Source organism: Erpetoichthys calabaricus, chromosome 5 (genome assembly GCF_900747795.2).
Source record: "Erpetoichthys calabaricus chromosome 5, fErpCal1.3, whole genome shotgun sequence".
Lineage (NCBI taxonomy): Eukaryota > Metazoa > Chordata > Cladistia > Polypteriformes > Polypteridae > Erpetoichthys > Erpetoichthys calabaricus.
In genome coordinates this window covers 70433725-70450591 of record NC_041398.2, presented here as the reverse complement: position 1 = coordinate 70450591, position 16867 = coordinate 70433725, and the positions used below count along the sequence as shown (strand labels likewise).

The window sequence follows — 16867 nt, the reverse complement described above, 5'->3', positions numbered from 1 at the left end:
CAACGTTCAGTCTTAGGAAGTGGACATTAACCTTTGAAATCAGAGGGCTATACTCCATTACAAACGGATCTTGTCTTGTATAGTCACAGAAAGGGAATGCGAGGAAACTAAGATTCTCTCCATTAAGACTGACCCTGCCCTCTGACACCCAAACATTGTGCAAAAGGACAATTTCCCCATGGGAATTAATAATGCATATCCAAAAAAACTTATAAATAAATAAATAAATAAAAATTACTCAATTTGTACTATGGGCTCCTAACAGGTATACTGAAGGTTGTGAAAATGCTCCTTACTACTAGCTCAAACACTACAGAACACACTTTTTTAGGCCTAGACCTCATCTTTACCACCATGAAGACCCACTTAATGGTCCAATTATAATATATTTGAATGCAGTGGTATATACATTTATGACACTTTAAAGGACATACTGCACCGCAGAATAACTTTGAAGTCATGATGGTTTTTACAAAGAAACTAATTGAAGTTCTAAATTAAGTCAGTAAAAAAAATTGAGAATATTAATGCTGTATTTTAGTTTATTTTTGATAAAACTGATAAAAAGACCCCACATCAACATTACTTAATCCTTTACAAATAGTCTGTTTACAAAAATATTCTCTTTCAAAATGCTAATTGTGTTTATATTGCAGTAGAAGAGTGCTGTGCACTCATGTGTAACAAAACCCTACAAGTAAATGTTACTAAAAAGTTGCACATACCTCTCATCCCCATATATAAAGCTGGGCTACCTGAAAGCATACCAGGACTGCCAGGTTTGCAATGCTGGTATACCAGCAGACAACCACATGCATTTACAATCTATCTACCTCTGCATCCACAAAGGGATGGGAATTCTCATCTTGCTTTCCACAATGAGAAAGCTTATTTAAGCCTTTGTAACTCAAAGCTTGCAGGCACTGAGCTGGAGTGTGACACTCAGCCACTGGCTACACAGGGAATTTTTGTACTGTAACAAATAGTGCTGTGACCCATATTCATTTTGTGAGGCAGTATTGTGCAAACATCTAGTGGTGCATATAGGAGCAGCAGGCTGAGAAAGAGCTCTATCTGACATTGCACACACGAAAGCATGACGTTGCAGCTTAGAAGCTAAGCTGTCCAATACACAGCTTATTCGAGTCTTTATAACCTGAAGGTCTGCTTGTCACAGCTAAAGGGCAGCATTTGGCCTGTGGTAAAACTGAATGAATTCCTCTAATGCTTTATGTATTTTGTAGAAACATGAAAGTAGACTTTTTGCTGTTTACACACAATAAAAATGTGGACCAATGTGCAAAAAACAAATGAAAACAGCATGAGCACTAATTCATGCAAAACTACATGTTTTTGCATACGCATACATGTGAATCCACCCTACTTTAATGTATGATGTTATGCAAGACACACCACATTTAAAATAATACATTGGTTTAAAACCATTTATCAAGACAAATGAGCATTAGAATATAAACAACTTTGGGTATAACATTCACCTTGATTCCTATATTTCCATTTGACATCTTTTGCAGGGTGTAGGGAACCTTGGACTTTTCAGCCTGGATAAATGGATCATCAAATGCTCGGCCATGGTACCTCTTAAAGCCATGAACTGTGTTCTTTGCATTTGTTATAATCTAAAAAAAAAAAAAAAATGATACACAAAACATGCTGCCATAAATAATAAGATTTTGTCTTTTATTAAATTTATGTACATTTAAACTATTAAAAGGCTCTTAATACTTGCAACTCACAGGGTTTTATGCTTTCTTTCTTTTTTTTTTTTTTTTTTTTTTTTAAAACAGTATATTACATCTTTATAAATCACTGAAATCACTGAATAAAGAAAAATGCTTAGTTTTTATATGGAATCTTAAAATGATCTTAAAATAGCAAAACTACAAATTCTGGTTGTTTAAACACAGAAGGGAATCCCTTTCTCACCTGGCTTTTTGCAGCATTCCCAATTACACGATTTTTAGGTGTCAAAGAAACACAGGCACTGCAAGAAAAAAGTAAACAGCATTAAAATGAAAAAGAATGAGGCAGGTTTACTGAACTACAGAAAACATTTTTCCCCCATTTCTGAGGAACTTGCATTAAGTGGTAGGTACAGTAAAAAAAAAAAAAAACTTGAAACTACAGGACTTGGAACGCTCATGATAACATTTCCTCCATCTATGATTAGCACTCTCATCTCGGGATGTGATGATTTCCCGATATATTCTCAGCAACCTTAAAGACTGAAGATCAGTATTGTATAAGCAAGTAAATTCACATTTTGTATACAAAGTCCAACATTTGGCATTATTTTTTTACAATAATAACAGTACTAAATATTAGCAAAGGGAACTTTTTTTAATTTAAAAATTTCATGAACCGCTGTGTTTCACCGAAACATTATATTTTACCAGTTCTGTTCAATGGAAAACAATGCAAAAAATGTCCATGAAAAGAGAAAAGAAAAATTCCCACGTAACTTACATGGCATAATCCACATGTCTGTTACCCTTCATATAGTCAAAATGAGCAAAATCTATGCTTTTTTAAAAAGATATTATTAAAGCTTCCAGAAAACTCACCATTGAAGATCAACAGGAAAGACATCTTTCCCATAAATTACAGACAGGATTCTTGACCACTGAATAAGAGGACATGACGGAGAAGGCCTTTATAATAATACGTTTCTTGTATGTAAGGTGACCGTATCTGGATATACAAGTCTAATGTTGGAAAACAATACTAAAGTACAAGTAGTAAACGATATAACAAAAACGGGAAGCTTTTCTGTAATATGTATTGCCTAGAGAAATCTCTAACAATTTTCAAGTTTACATAGAGCTCTCGCAGGAAGGTGGACGATTTTACCAAAATGCTTTATAATGAAAAAACATCATCTGCAAGATGAACACATGACTATATAAGTGATTTTTGGAGCAGATGTGCAAGAGCAAAGGAGTTCTGCTTAACAGCAGTGCAGAATTGCTGCAAAACAGCACTGCCAATACTGATTCTCTGTGCAAGAGAGGACAGAGCCGGCTATACTTCCTTAGAAGACTGGCGTCCTTCAACATCTGCAATAAGATGCTGCAGATGTTCTATCAGACGGTTGTGGCGAATGCCCTCTTCTATGCAGTGGTGTGCTGGGGAGGCAGCATAAAGAAGAAGGACGCCTCACGCCTGGATAAACTGGTGAGGAAGGCAGGCTCTATTGTAGGCATTGAGCTGGACAGTTTGACATCCGTGGCAGAGCGACGGGCGCTCAGCAGGCTCCTATCAATTATAGAGAATTGACTGCATCCACTAAACGGTGTCATCTCCAGACAGAGGAGCAGCTTCAGTGACAGACTGCTGTCACTGTCCTGCTCCACTGACAGACTGAGGAGATCGTTCCTCCCCCAAACTATGCGACTCTTCAATTCCACCCAGAGGGGTAAACGTTAACATTATTCAAAATTATTGTCTGTTTTTACCTACATTTTTATTACTCTTTAATTTAATATTGTTTTTCTGTATCAGTATGCTGCTGCTGGAGTATGTGAATTTCCCCTTGGGATTAATAAAGCATCTATCTATCTATCTAGAATTAATCTATATTGTTTATATCCAGAATGCTCAGAGCAGTCTACTTTCAAATTTTACACAAGAAGTGTGCAGAGGTAACATTGTACTGTGCTCTTCTTTTCTAAAACGCAGCAGTAGAACATTGTAGTGGTCATTTTTAAATATACTGAATACAGTTAGGTCCATAAATATTTGGACAGAGACAACGTTTTTCTAAATTTGGTTCTGTACATTACCACAATGAATTTTAAATGAAACAACTCAGATGCAGTTGAAGTGCAGACTTTCAGCTTTAATTCAGTGGGATGAACAAAACAATTGCATAAAAATGTGAGGCAACTAAAGCATTTTTTTTTAAACACAATCCCTTCATTTCAGGGTCTCAAAAGTAATTGGACAATTGACTCAAAGGCTATTTCATGGGCAGGTGTGGGCAAGTCCGTCATTATGTCATTATCAATTAAGCAGATAAAAGGCCTGGAGTTGATTTGAGGTGTGGTGCTTGCATGTGGAAGATTTTGCTGTGAACAGACAACATGCGCTCAAAGGAGCTCTCCATGCAGGTGAAAGAAGCCATCCTTAAGCTGCGAAAACAGAAAAACCCATCCAAGAAATTGCTACAATATTACGAGTGGCAAAATCTACAGTTTGGTACATCCTGAGAAAGAAAGCAAGCACTGGTGAACTCAGCAACGCAAAAAGACCTGGATGTCCATGGAAGACAACAGTGGTGGACGATCGCAGTATCATTTCCATGGTGAAGAGAAACCCCTTCACAATAGCCAACCAAGTGAACAACACTCTCCAGGGGGTAGGCGTATCGATATTCAAGTCTACCATAAAAAGAAGACTGCATGAAAGTAAATACAGAGGGTGCACTGCAAGGTGTAAGCCACTCATAATCCTGAAGAATAGAAAGGCTAGATTGGACTTTGCTAAAGAACATCTAAAAAAGCCAGCACAGTTCTGGAAAAACATTCTTTGGACAGATGAAACCAAGATCAACCTCTACCAGAATAATGGCAAGAAAAAATTATGGAGAAGGCGTGGAACAGCTCATTATCCAAAGCATACCACATCATCTGTAAAACACGGTGGAGGTAGTGTGATGGCTTGGGCGTGCATGGCTGCCAGTGGCATTGGGACACTATTGTTTATTGATGATGTGACACAGGACAGAAGCAGCCAAATGAATTCTGAGGTGTTCAGAGACATACTGTCTGCTCATATCCAGCTAAATGCAGTTAAATTGATTGGCTGTGTGTTTTGGGTCATTATCCATCTGTATCATGAAACGCCACCCAAAGCAACCCAGGAGTTTATTAAAGCAAAGAAGTGGAAAATTCTTGAATGGCCAAGTCAGTCACCTGATCTTAACCCAATTGAGCATGCATTTCACTTGTTGAAGACTAAACTTCGGACAAAAAGGCCCACAAACAAACAGCAACTGAAAGCCGCTGCAGTAAAGGCCTGGCAGAGCATTAAAAAGGAGGAAACCCATCATCTGGTGATGTCCATGAGTTCAAGACTTCAGGCTGTCATTGCCAGCAAAGGGTTTTCAACCAAGTATTAGAAATGAACATTTTATTTCCAGTTATTTAATTTGTCCAATTACTTTTGAGCCCCTGAAATGAAGGGATTGTGTTAAAAAAAGCTTTAGTTGCCTCACATTTTTATGCAATCATTTTGTTCACCCCACTGAATTAAAGCTGAAAGTCTGCACTTCAACTGCATCGGAGTTGTTTCATTTAAAATTCATTGTGGTAATTTACAGAGCCAAAATTAGAAAAAAGTTGTCTCTGTCCAAATATTTATGGACCTAACTGTATACTGTATATATGGAATGACTAGCTGTATTACCCAGCTAAGACAATGGGCCATCGTTATCGTGCTAACAGTTAATCAGATGTATTAGAAGTACTATATAACTAAGTACTTTTTGTATACTGTGTTTTTTGGGTTTTTTTTTAACCAAGGGCTACTATTATTAGTTCATTGGAGTTGTTCACTCTTGGGTATGCTACAGGAAACTGTATTATTTTGAATTGAAATGGGTAATCAGTAGGAATAATGTGAATTTTGGGTGTATACTTCATTCAAGCACTTCATTTTGTGTATTTGTCAGTTATACGTTCAAACTTCACCCACCACCCCCCGAAAGGCCAGATAATAAATAGATAATAACATTTCTTCCCCAGCAACATCTATACAATGGACATTATAAATGAGTGGCTGGAACAGTACTCTGTTAGTTCAGATCAAGTGGATCATGTTTCAGCTCCATTAAAGAAGTTAGGACACTGTAGCAATCAGGCTTTAACTGACATGATGGCCACACTTCTCTTCCCAGAAGGGAGGTGGACTATGTTCAGAACCTCAGCCAATGTCTAACCATACAGGTTCTTAGTGTCTTCCCAATTTAGCCCAAATAAACATGATTTCAGTAGACAGAAGTCAATAAGCAAAAGATGTACTATTACCAGTGGCAGTAATAACAAACAACATGAAAACAAACTATGCTAATATACCTACAATCTGCTAACAAACACCCCAATTATGCATCTTCTACACAAATTAACCTTAATATTAATTGGACAACCAATTGGTCTAGGTCTCCTGAACTTTGCCAGACTTGGTCTTTGTCGGTTATAACTGAATGTGGACCTCTGGAGATATTTATTTTTTCCAGGAACACTGCTACCTGGAGTTTCTCCTTCAAGCTACTCTATAAAAGGAGAAGGAAAGGATGAGCATCCTTTTCCCCTAAATGGAAGCTTGTTCCAAAATATTATTTATTAGATCCTGTCATACTTTTAAAAAGTTCTGAACAGATCCTCTAAGTGAGAATTATAATTTTTACAATTTTAAGTAATATAGAACACTAGTAACGGCGCACTGCAAAATAAAGTGCAGTGAATACACCTGACTTGAGCATTCATAGTTTTCATACTCTCTCTCTAAGTTTAGAATTTGTTTGCTCAGAGGTTGATGCGCTTGCTCCTTCTTGAGCAGCTCTCTTTTCTCCACCCTAGCGGCCCACTTCTTCTCTTCTTTTGTCGGCATCTTTTCACGTTAAAACTGATTAAGTCAGTGTTTGTGTTGCAATTACTTAGTACGTCTTCTTTAATTTTTAACTTAAGCTGGCACTCAAGTCTTCAATCTGCCTCAAGAATGATTTAAGATATGAAGAGGTAGAGGAAGTGATGGCGAAGGTGGTAGGGATGAGAATGGCACCCGTACACATGTGCCACACGGTTGCCCTGCTGGCCGTCTGCCAAGAGTTAATTCTACAATAAAATAAAATAAAAATAAAAAGAGGAATAACCTTGGAGGTCAATCATCACCCCGAAAGCGGACAGTAGACGACACATAGTATATGTGTACCAAATTTTATAGGTCAAAACGGTTTGTGATTTAAAATCCTGGACAGACAAGCAAACAGCCACAGTAGCATATTATATATAAAGATCGGTTACCCACTGACACAAGTCTATGTGTTAGTAGTGTAGTGTCCTTCTCCACTTTAAGGCTGTCTGGAGTACACCAAACACAGCTGTTAAAGGGTTAGGAGAGATTGTGACACCAAGGCTGTCTGATTGGCCTGCAAAGATTTTTGTACAAAATGTTGTTAAATTGGTGCACGCCCAGAACATGTGGCCCAGTGAGGCTGGAGCTAGATTGCAATGCTCACAGGTTGAATCTTGCCCTAGAAACATTTTGGAGAATTTTAAATGAGATATACGTGCTTGATAAAAAATTTTATGTTGAATGACTAAATGCTTTGCACATATGGAGCTCGGGTGTATTTTGTGCATAGCTGCCTTCCACTCCTTTTCTGAAATATTGAGTGACAGATCCTTTCCCCAATGTACTCTGGGATCTTTGAAAATATTTTTTTATAAATTGTAGAGATGCTATCTGAGTCTTTAAGACTGATAAATAATTCTTCTGGACAGAACAAGATGGAAGGTGAGGAAAATTGAGCAGGTTCTATTTAGCAAAGTTTCTAGCTTGAAAGTAGTGGAGGAATTGTGTTGATGAGAAGTTGTACTTGAAGCATAATTGTTTGTAGGATGCATGACATTACCTATGTACAAGTCTCCAAGTGTTTTAATCCTGGACAAATTTCATGACATTGTAAAGTGTGTATGTTTGAGAGGGTTGTTATGTACAGGTGCAACAGATAAAAACTTTTCTGTCCTATTCCTACATTGGTTCTGAAAGAATGAAGGGTAAGTGGATTTTTAGTGTAATGACAGAAGTTGTATTAACTGGGCACATAGCAGAGAATATAAAGAAGTACTGCAAGATTTTATTTCCATTGCAGACAAGGCTTGTGGATATTCAATAATGTGTGTCGATGTTCAGGTCTTTATAGTTTATATATTTGCCCCCCAGTAATAAAATTGAAAGTTGGAGGGTACCATGCCGGGCGGCACGGTGGCGCAGTGTGTAGCGCTGCTGCCTCGCAATTGGGTGGGTAGACCTGGGGACCTGGGTTCGCTTCCCGGGTCCTCCCTGCGTGGAGTTTGCATGTTCTCCCCCGTGTCTGCGTGGGTTTCCCTCCGGGCACTCCGGTTTCCTCCCACAGTCCAAAGACATGCTGGTTAGGTGGATTGGTGATTCTAAATTGGCCCTAGTGTGTGCTTGGTGTGTGGGTGTGTTTGTGTGTGTCCTGCGGTGGGTTGGCAACCTGCCCGGGATTGGTTCCTGCCTTGTGCCCTGTGTTGGTTGGAATTGGCTCCAGCAGACCCCCGTGACCCTGTGTTCGGATTCAGCGGGTTGGAAAATGGATGGATGGATGGGTACCATGCCACCTTCTGCTTTAGGCTGTTGCAAGGTCACCCTTTGGATGCAAGGATGCTTCGAATTCTAAATAAATTAAGTTATGATTGAGTCTAATTTGTTAAAAATTATTTGTTAATGTATATGGGGATGCTCTGAAATAGGAAAAGCAGCTTGGGAAGGATGATCATCTTAACAATGTTGATTCACCCTGCTAATGTAAGGTGGAGGTAGACCATCTAGTCACATCTTAAGTTTAACTTTTTTCCATGCAGACAGCAAAATTTTGTTGAAGAAGAGTTTTATATTTACTTGTAATATTTATCCCTAGATATTTAAACTGATCTGCTATGATAAATGGGAAGGTGTCCAGTCTGATATTACATACTAGAGAATTCACTGGAAAAAGCAAGCTTTTATTCAAATTGATTTTAAGTACAGATATCTTTTGGAAATCTGCTAATACTTTTTGGACGGCTGGCACAGAATTTTGTGGGTCCGGTACATGCCGTACCATGTCATCTGCATAAAGTGATATTTTCTGTTCAAGCCCTTCTCTGAAAATTGCCTTTATCTCTGATGCGTTTTGAAAGTATACAGCCAACGGTTTAATGGCGATTGCAAAGACCAAAGGTGGATAAGGGGTATCCTTATCGAGTGCTATGTTCTAGTTTGAAGTTAACTGAAATAATGTTGTTAATACAAAATGAGGATTCTGGACTAGCATAAAGTAGTTTGATCTATGCACATATGTTTGGGCCAAACCCAAATTTGTGCAATGTGGTGAATAGGTAGTCCCATTCAACCATATCGAATCTGCATCTAAAGATAATGAGATCTCTGGGTTATTAGATAGAATGGGTGTATACAAACTGCTCAAAAAAATTAAAGGAACACTTTGTAGTATTTGGGTATTATACTGTGATAGCCATTATGAATGTAGTGAGAAGTCAAGCAAAGTGACACCTTTAATTGGTTAACTAAAAAGATTACAATATACAAGCTTTTGAGGAAACTCAGGCCCTGCCTGAAAAAGGGGCCAGGTCATTTTGTAGGGCTCTGGCAGTGCTCATCCTGTTCCTCCTTGCCCAAAGGAGCAGATACCGGTCCTGCTAATGGGTTAAGGATCTTCTATGGCCCTGTCCAGCTCTCCTAGAGACTGAGCTGGGAGACACAGCAAACCTTCTGGCAATGACATGTATTGGTGTGCGATCCTGGAGAAGCTGGACTACCTGTGCAACCTCTGTAAGGTCCAGGTATCACACTCATGCTACCAGTAGTGACACTGACCATAGCCATATGCAAAACTAGTCACAAAACAGAAAAGATGAGGAGGGAAAAATGTAAGTGGCCTCCACCTGTTAAACTGTTCCTGTTTTGGGGGTCATCTCTTTGTTGCCCCACTAGTACACCTGTTGTTAATTTCATTAACACCAAAGAGGCTGAAACTGATCAACAACCCCCTTTGCTACTTAACTGACAAGATCAAAGTTTCACTGACCTGATGCTATACTCTGATTAAAAAGTGTTCCTTTAATTTTTTTCAGCAGTATACTATATTAAATAAACACTGAAGGTTAGAAGTTAAGTGTCTGCCTTTAATAAGCATGGTTTGGTCTTGTGATATTTCCGAAGAAAGCACTTTCTCAATCCTTCTGGCTAGAACTTTGGAGAGTACCTTAAAATCTTTATTCAGAAGAGAGATTGGTCTGTATGATGCAGATTGTAGTAGGTCCTTGTTCTTCTTAGGAGAAAAGTCAGTCAGTCATTGTCCAACCCACCATATCCTAACACAAGGTCAAGGGGGTCTGCTGGAGCCAACCCAGCCAGTACAGGGCGCAAGGCAAGAACAAACCGCAGGTAGGGCACCGGCCCACCGCAGTAGGTGAAAAGTTTGAGGCAGAATTTTTTTTTGTCTTTAGCTTCTGTAATCATTGCTAATAGTAGTGGAACTAACTTATTTGAGAATTGTTTTTATAAAATTCGTAAACATTGCTAATGGTAGTGGAACTAACTTATTTGAGAATTGTTTTTATAAAATTCCACTGAGTACCCATCAGGGACAGCTGCTTTTCCACATTGAAGTGAGTTTTTACCATCTAATTCAGAAAGTATCAGCGGTTTATCCAGTTCCGCAGCACTATAGAGTATCTAGCTGTGGTATTTCTAATGAATCAATAAACTCATTAGATGATGTCTTATCTTCTTTAAACAGAGAAGAATATAAGGATAAAGTATTTTCTAAATGTGTCAGTTATATTTTTATGGTCAATAATTTTATCTGTGTCTGTGTTGTTAATTGCTGTTATTGCATTACAAACTTCCTGCTTGTGGATTTCTTGGTCTAAGATCTTATTGGCCTTTTCTTCATGTACATAATAATGATGTCACAATTTAAAGATAATCTGTTCCATTTCTTTAGCAGTCAAGAGGTTAAATTGTAATTGTAAAACCTGTCTTTTACTAAAGAGTGCCTCATTTGGAGACCTGGTGTATTCTAGATCTATTCTGGTAATTTCACTGATTAGCTCAGATGCCTTCTTGGTTTCCAGTTTATTTTTGTGAGAAAGATATGAAATAATCTGTCCTCTTAAAAATGCCTTCAGTGTTTCCCAGAGTATACCTGCCGAGACCTCTATGGATGCATTTATCAAATTGCTTGATTATGAATTCTGTACAGTTCAGCTAATAACAAAGAGTTAAAATGCCAGCTACGAGATTAGTGTGTAGGAAGCAGTAATTTAAGCTCCATTAACAGAGGGGCATGGTCAGAGATAACAATAGTGTCGTACTTACAGGATTTGATAGGAAAGGAAATAATTAATTCTTAATTAACAATGATGTATGAGTGAGAAGAAGGAGTATGCTCTTTGGTTAGGATTTAAGAACCTCCATGGGTCAAATAAGTTATGATCCATTACAAACTGTGTACTTATCTTTGCAGTATTAGATGTTATCGTCGTTGTATCTGAGGATCTATCCAGGTCTGGATTTAAAACACAATTAAATTCTCCGGCCATTATAATTTTGTGAGTGTTTACATTAGTGATAGATGCAAATATACTTTGGAAGAAAGCTCTATCATATCTAGCATAGATATTATTCAAAATCAATTTAGTATTAGATAAACTGTCACCATGATGTATCGCTCCTTCATTGTTAATTGTTATTGTTAATAAATAAATCTGAATCTTTATGTGTACACATCATGCAGTTATTAATTTGTAAAGTTTGTAAACGCATTTAACTATGAACTTGGTACGGCACTCTGTGAGTATGAAATTAATTGAATTTGGTATACAAGCATCAACTATTCAACAAAACGGTCCAAAATTGTTTGAATTAACAAAGGCAGCTGAAACAAGAACACAAACAGTGCAATCCAAAATAAAAAAAATTTAAAAAAAGCAGTGCAACTCCCTGATGTGCAATTTCAAATGAGCTTCCCCTGCATCTTTAGACTTGCATTTTATAAAAGAAGAAAGTGATACTTATTTTAGGCTCTATGTATTTCAAGAATGTCATTTTTTAAAAGCAACAGAGTATTTTGGTTTAAACTTGCAAAATGTAGTGATATAGGACTTTAGCCTGATTTTATTGTACAGTAATCCCTCCTCTATCGTGGGGGTTGCGTTCCAGACCCCCCCGCGAAAGGTGAAAATCTGCGAAGTGGAAACCATATGTTTATATGGTTATTTTTATATTGTCATGCTTGGGTCACAGATTTGCACAGAAACACAGGAGGTTTTAGAGAGACAGGAACTTTATTCAAACACTGCAAACAAACATTTGTCTCTTTTTCAAAAGTTTAAACTGTGCTCCATAACAAGACAGAGATGACAGTTCCGTCTCACAATTAAAAGAATGCAAACATATCTTCCTCTTCAAAGGAGTGCGAGTCAGGAGCAGATAATGTCAGAGAGAGAGACAGAAAAAAGCAAACAATCAGAAATCAATAGGGCTGTTTGGCTTTTAAGTATGCGAAGCACCGCCCGGACAACGCAGCTGCTAGGAAGGGAGCAATGTTAAGGTAGCCTTTCAGCATTTTTTTTAGAGGAGAGTCCGTATCGTCTAGTGGTGCGAACAGCCCCCCCCCCCTGCTCACACCCCCTCCGTCAGGAGCACAGAATGACAGAGAGAGAGACAGAGAAAAACAAACAATTAAAAATCAATACGTGCCGTTCGAGCTTTTAAGTATGCGAAGTACCATGCAGGAAGCATATCGCTTGACAAAACAGCCACATTTAAGCCCAGCAAGGAAGAGAGCAATGTGAAGGTAATCTTTCAGTGTTTTTTGAGGAGTGGCCGTATCTTCTAGGGGTGCGAACAGCCCCTGTGCTCACAATATATTTGAGGAGTTTTATTTAATACGTAATACATGCTCTGATTGGGTAGTTTCTCAGCCATCTGCCAATAGTGTCCCTTTTATGAAATCAACTGGGAAAACCAACTGAAGAAGCATGTACCAGAAATTAAAAGACCCATTGTCCGCAGAAATCCGCGAACCAGCAAAAAATCTGCGATATATATTTAAATATGCTTACATATAAAATCCGCGATAGAGTGAAGCCGCGAAAGACGAAGCGCGATATAGCGAGGGATTACTGTATATCCCTTTTGACATGGAAATGTATATTACTGAAACTTACTGGTAGATCAAGCAGTTTACATCATTAAATATATATATCTAACTGCTCTACTCCAAAAACCTGGAGAATCAGAATCATCTGAAAATATTTGCCAATACCCAGCCTTGACATGATCACTGCTATTTTAACAAAAACACATCACTGAACATATGTATGCCAAAGAAACAGTCAAATCTCAAAAATAATTGTTAAAACTGTTATTTCTGATTCTAAATATTTAGACTTTTGAAACAGTTAACAGAATAACCCAAAATATATTTTACATTGCATATTCATTTATGTACACATCTGCTGGTAAATATAAGATGGTGTGTGAGCATAAGAGATTAACAGTAGTTTTACATTTCAAAGCATACGAGTTCTAGGTAAAACTGATTTTTGTTCTTAAAGTCTATGGATTATGGCAATTTGGAATAGTTGTTTAGATTTTCACGTCTAAAATTTAATTATTTGTACTCTACAAATACGCGATCAGGAAAATCAAAATGTTCTTTTACAAACAGCCTATGCGCCCACAGTAATCATGTAACACAACCAACTATAAAAAACTGAACACATATAACATATTTTCACTACTCTGACACTGAAATACTTCTCATATAACAATTCCTTTGAAACCCTCTCACAAAACAGAACAAACTCTGCTGGGCACACTCACTCTAGATGCATCATAACTGTGAGAGGAAATTAAAATTTACCCTTGCATAATAAGTAGACAATATATCCTAGAACATGCCTTATACAGCTACTGCGGAGTGAATTACTAAAGCTAAATTTGGTGCCTGCTATTCTCACAGTATGGCCCTATGTATTATTAACAATCATAGAAAATAGGCTCTGACAGTGAACTGCTGCTATGTTCAGTATGTCCCAGAAAAGGTAACCGATTACTGCACTGATATTGGCTGGCTATTTTTATGGGAAAAAAGGTGGGGCAGCTAGAAGCTCAATGTAATGCAATGTTGATTTATCAAATCCTTCTCAATTTTCTTTGGACGAGAAAGATGTAGTGATGGCTGTATGATTAATGTTGCATTTTTTGCAACTTCCTTTAGGATTAATAAAGTCTTAATCAATTTATCTTTCACTTCAAAACATGGTAAGAAAACACATGACTGGGAGGCTATTTAATATATTGCTTCAACACAGATGGTAATGATTCCCATTTTTAGAAAATGTTCATATCACACCATGTTTGCCTATTAAGACTGCAGTTTCCAACACAAGTCCCAAGGACCCACTATGGCTGCAGGTTTTCGTTTCAACTAGATTAAAAAAAACAGCTTGAATTTTTCCCTCTAATTGATTTCAAAAATATAATTACCTTCTTTTTACATTCACTTATTCTGCATTTAGAAAAGAAAAAAGCGTGAAATTTACATTCTTAAGAAATTTAGAAATACAGTAGTCATACATTTGGCATTTTTCTATTAGGAGTTTGCTCTTATTTGCATCCTAATAATGACAAACTCATGAAGAGTGGAATAGGTAGGGTTATGTTATATTTGAATTTAGTATATACAGTGCATCCGGAAAGTATTCACAGCGCATCACTTTTTCCACATTTTGTTATGTTACAGCCTTATTCCAAAATGGATTAAATTCATTTTTTCCTCAGAATTCTACACACAACACCACATAATGACAATGTGAAAAAAGTTTACTTGAGGTTTTTGCAAATTTATTAAAAATTAAAAAATTGAGAAAGCACATGTACATAAGTATTCACAGCCTTTGCCATGAAGCTCAAAATTGAGCTCAGGTGCATCCTGTTTCCCCTGATCATCCTTGAGATGTTTCTGCAGCTTCACTGGAGTCCACCTGTAGTAAATTCAGTTGACTGGACATGATTTGGAAAGGCACACACCTGTCTATATATGGTCCCACAGTTGACAGTTCATGTCAGAGCACAAACCAAGCATGAAGTTAAAGGAATTGTCTGTAGACCTCTGAGACAGGATTGTCTTGAGGCACAAATCTGGGAAAGGTTACAGAAAAATTTCTGCTGCTTTGAAGGTCCCAATGAGAAGTGGCCTCCATCATCCGTAAGTGGAAGAAGTTCGAAACCACCAGGACTCTTCCTAGAGCTGGCCGGCCATCTAAACTGAGCGATCGGGGAAGAAGGGCCTTAGTCAGGGAGGTAACCAAGAACCCGATGGTCACTCTGTCAGAACTGCAGAGGTCCTCTGTGGAGAGAGGAGAACCTTCCAGAAGGACAACCATCTCTGCAGCAATCCACCAATCAGGCCTGTATGGTAGAGTGGCCAGACAGAAGCCACTCCTTAGCAAAAGGCACATGGTAGCCCGCCTGGAGTTTGCCAAAAGGCACCTCAAGGACTCTATGACCATGAGAAAGAAAATTCTCTGGTCTGATGAGACAAAGATTGAACTCTTTGGTGTGAATGCCAGGCATCACGTTTGGAGGAAACCAGGCACTGCTCATCACCAGGCCAATACCATCCCTACAGTGAAGCATGGTGGTGGGCAGCATCATGCTGTGGGATGTTTTTCAGCGGCAGGAACTGGGAGACTAGTCAGGATAAAGGGAAAGATGACTGAAGCAATGTACAGAGACATCCTGGATGAAAACCTGCTCCAGAGCGCTCTTGACCTCAGACTGGGGCGATGGTTCATCTTTCAGCAGGACAACGATCCTAAGCACACAGCCAAGATATCAAAGGAGTGGCTTCAGAACAACCCTGTGAATGTCCTTGAGTGGCCCAGCCAGAGCCCAGACTTGAATCCGATTCAACATCTCTGGAGAGATCTTAAAATGGCTGTGCACCGTCACTTCCCATCCAACCTGATGGAGCTTGAGAGGTGCTGCAAAGTGGAATGGGCGAAACTGGCCAAGGATAGGTGTGCCAAACTTGTGGCATCATATTTAAAAAGACTTGAGGCTGTAATTGCTGCCAAAGGTGCATCGACAAAGTATCGAGCAAAGGCCGTGAATGCTTATGTACATGCGATTTCTCAGTTTTTTTTTATTTTTAATACGTTTGCAAAAATCTCAAGTAACCTTTTTTCATGTTGTCATTATGGGATGTTGTGTGTAGAATTCTGAGGAAAAAAATGAATTTAATCCATTTTGGAATAAGGCTGTAACATAACAAAATGTGGAAAAAGTGATGAGCTGTGAATACTTTCCGGATGCACTGTATTAAAACACGCACTACTTTTAAAAGTAAAGCTAATCTTTCGAAAGCTTCCCATAGGTATTACTTTACTTTGCATATCACTGTGTAACAACGCAGAATTTTTAAGCACCCATCAGGTTTCTGGATGAGGAGAAAGCACTGACAAAAAATGATTTAGTAAACTGTTTGAAACCACCAAACTATACTACTGTACATTAATCACTTGTATAAAACGGAAATAAAAAAAGGAAACATAACTAAAACCCAATACTTGCCAAAAAGTTCAGATTCACTAACTATAAAATAAAAAATGAATCCTCACCCACGAGATAAGAGCCTGTACAGTAATTTGTCTATATATTATCTAAACACAAGTACCTGTCATTCTCAATATGAATGTTCTAATGCATTAAGACCTTTTTAACAAATTATCTGTACCATGAAGAACAGGGTTTCTTAAAGGGTCACAAGTTAGTATTTGATGGTAAAAGGTTGCTATTGGTTTGTGGAGTGGGCTGTGGTGGGTTGATTAAGTAATTAACATTGCCCCAACAATTACCCTTGATTACTCCTTCTTCACCCCCTCTGATGATGGTCATCGATTCTCCAAAATGAAGGTAAGAAAAGCCCCACACTTATGATCGTCTGGGTCTTCAACAAGGTTTGGATTTAGAACTATGATTTTCAAACTCTTGGTGAAGTTGATGGTCTTAAAATAACATCAATTCC

The 16867-nt window shown here is 38.1% G+C and overlaps 1 protein-coding gene across 2 annotated transcripts in view; it reads right to left on the bottom strand.

The window, feature by feature from the left end:
- hspa4l (heat shock protein 4 like) overlaps positions 1 to 16867 on the bottom strand; it is a 99573-nt gene that overhangs the window by 74477 nt on the left and 8229 nt on the right. For both annotated transcript variants that reach the window (XM_051928388.1, XM_051928389.1), the window contains exons 2-3: positions 1948 to 2005; positions 1500 to 1640 (exon numbers count right to left, since the gene is read on the bottom strand). In XM_051928388.1, coding sequence (XP_051784348.1) covers positions 1500 to 1640; positions 1948 to 2005 — 199 coding nt within the window. The remainder of the gene's footprint in view (positions 1 to 1499; positions 1641 to 1947; positions 2006 to 16867) is intronic.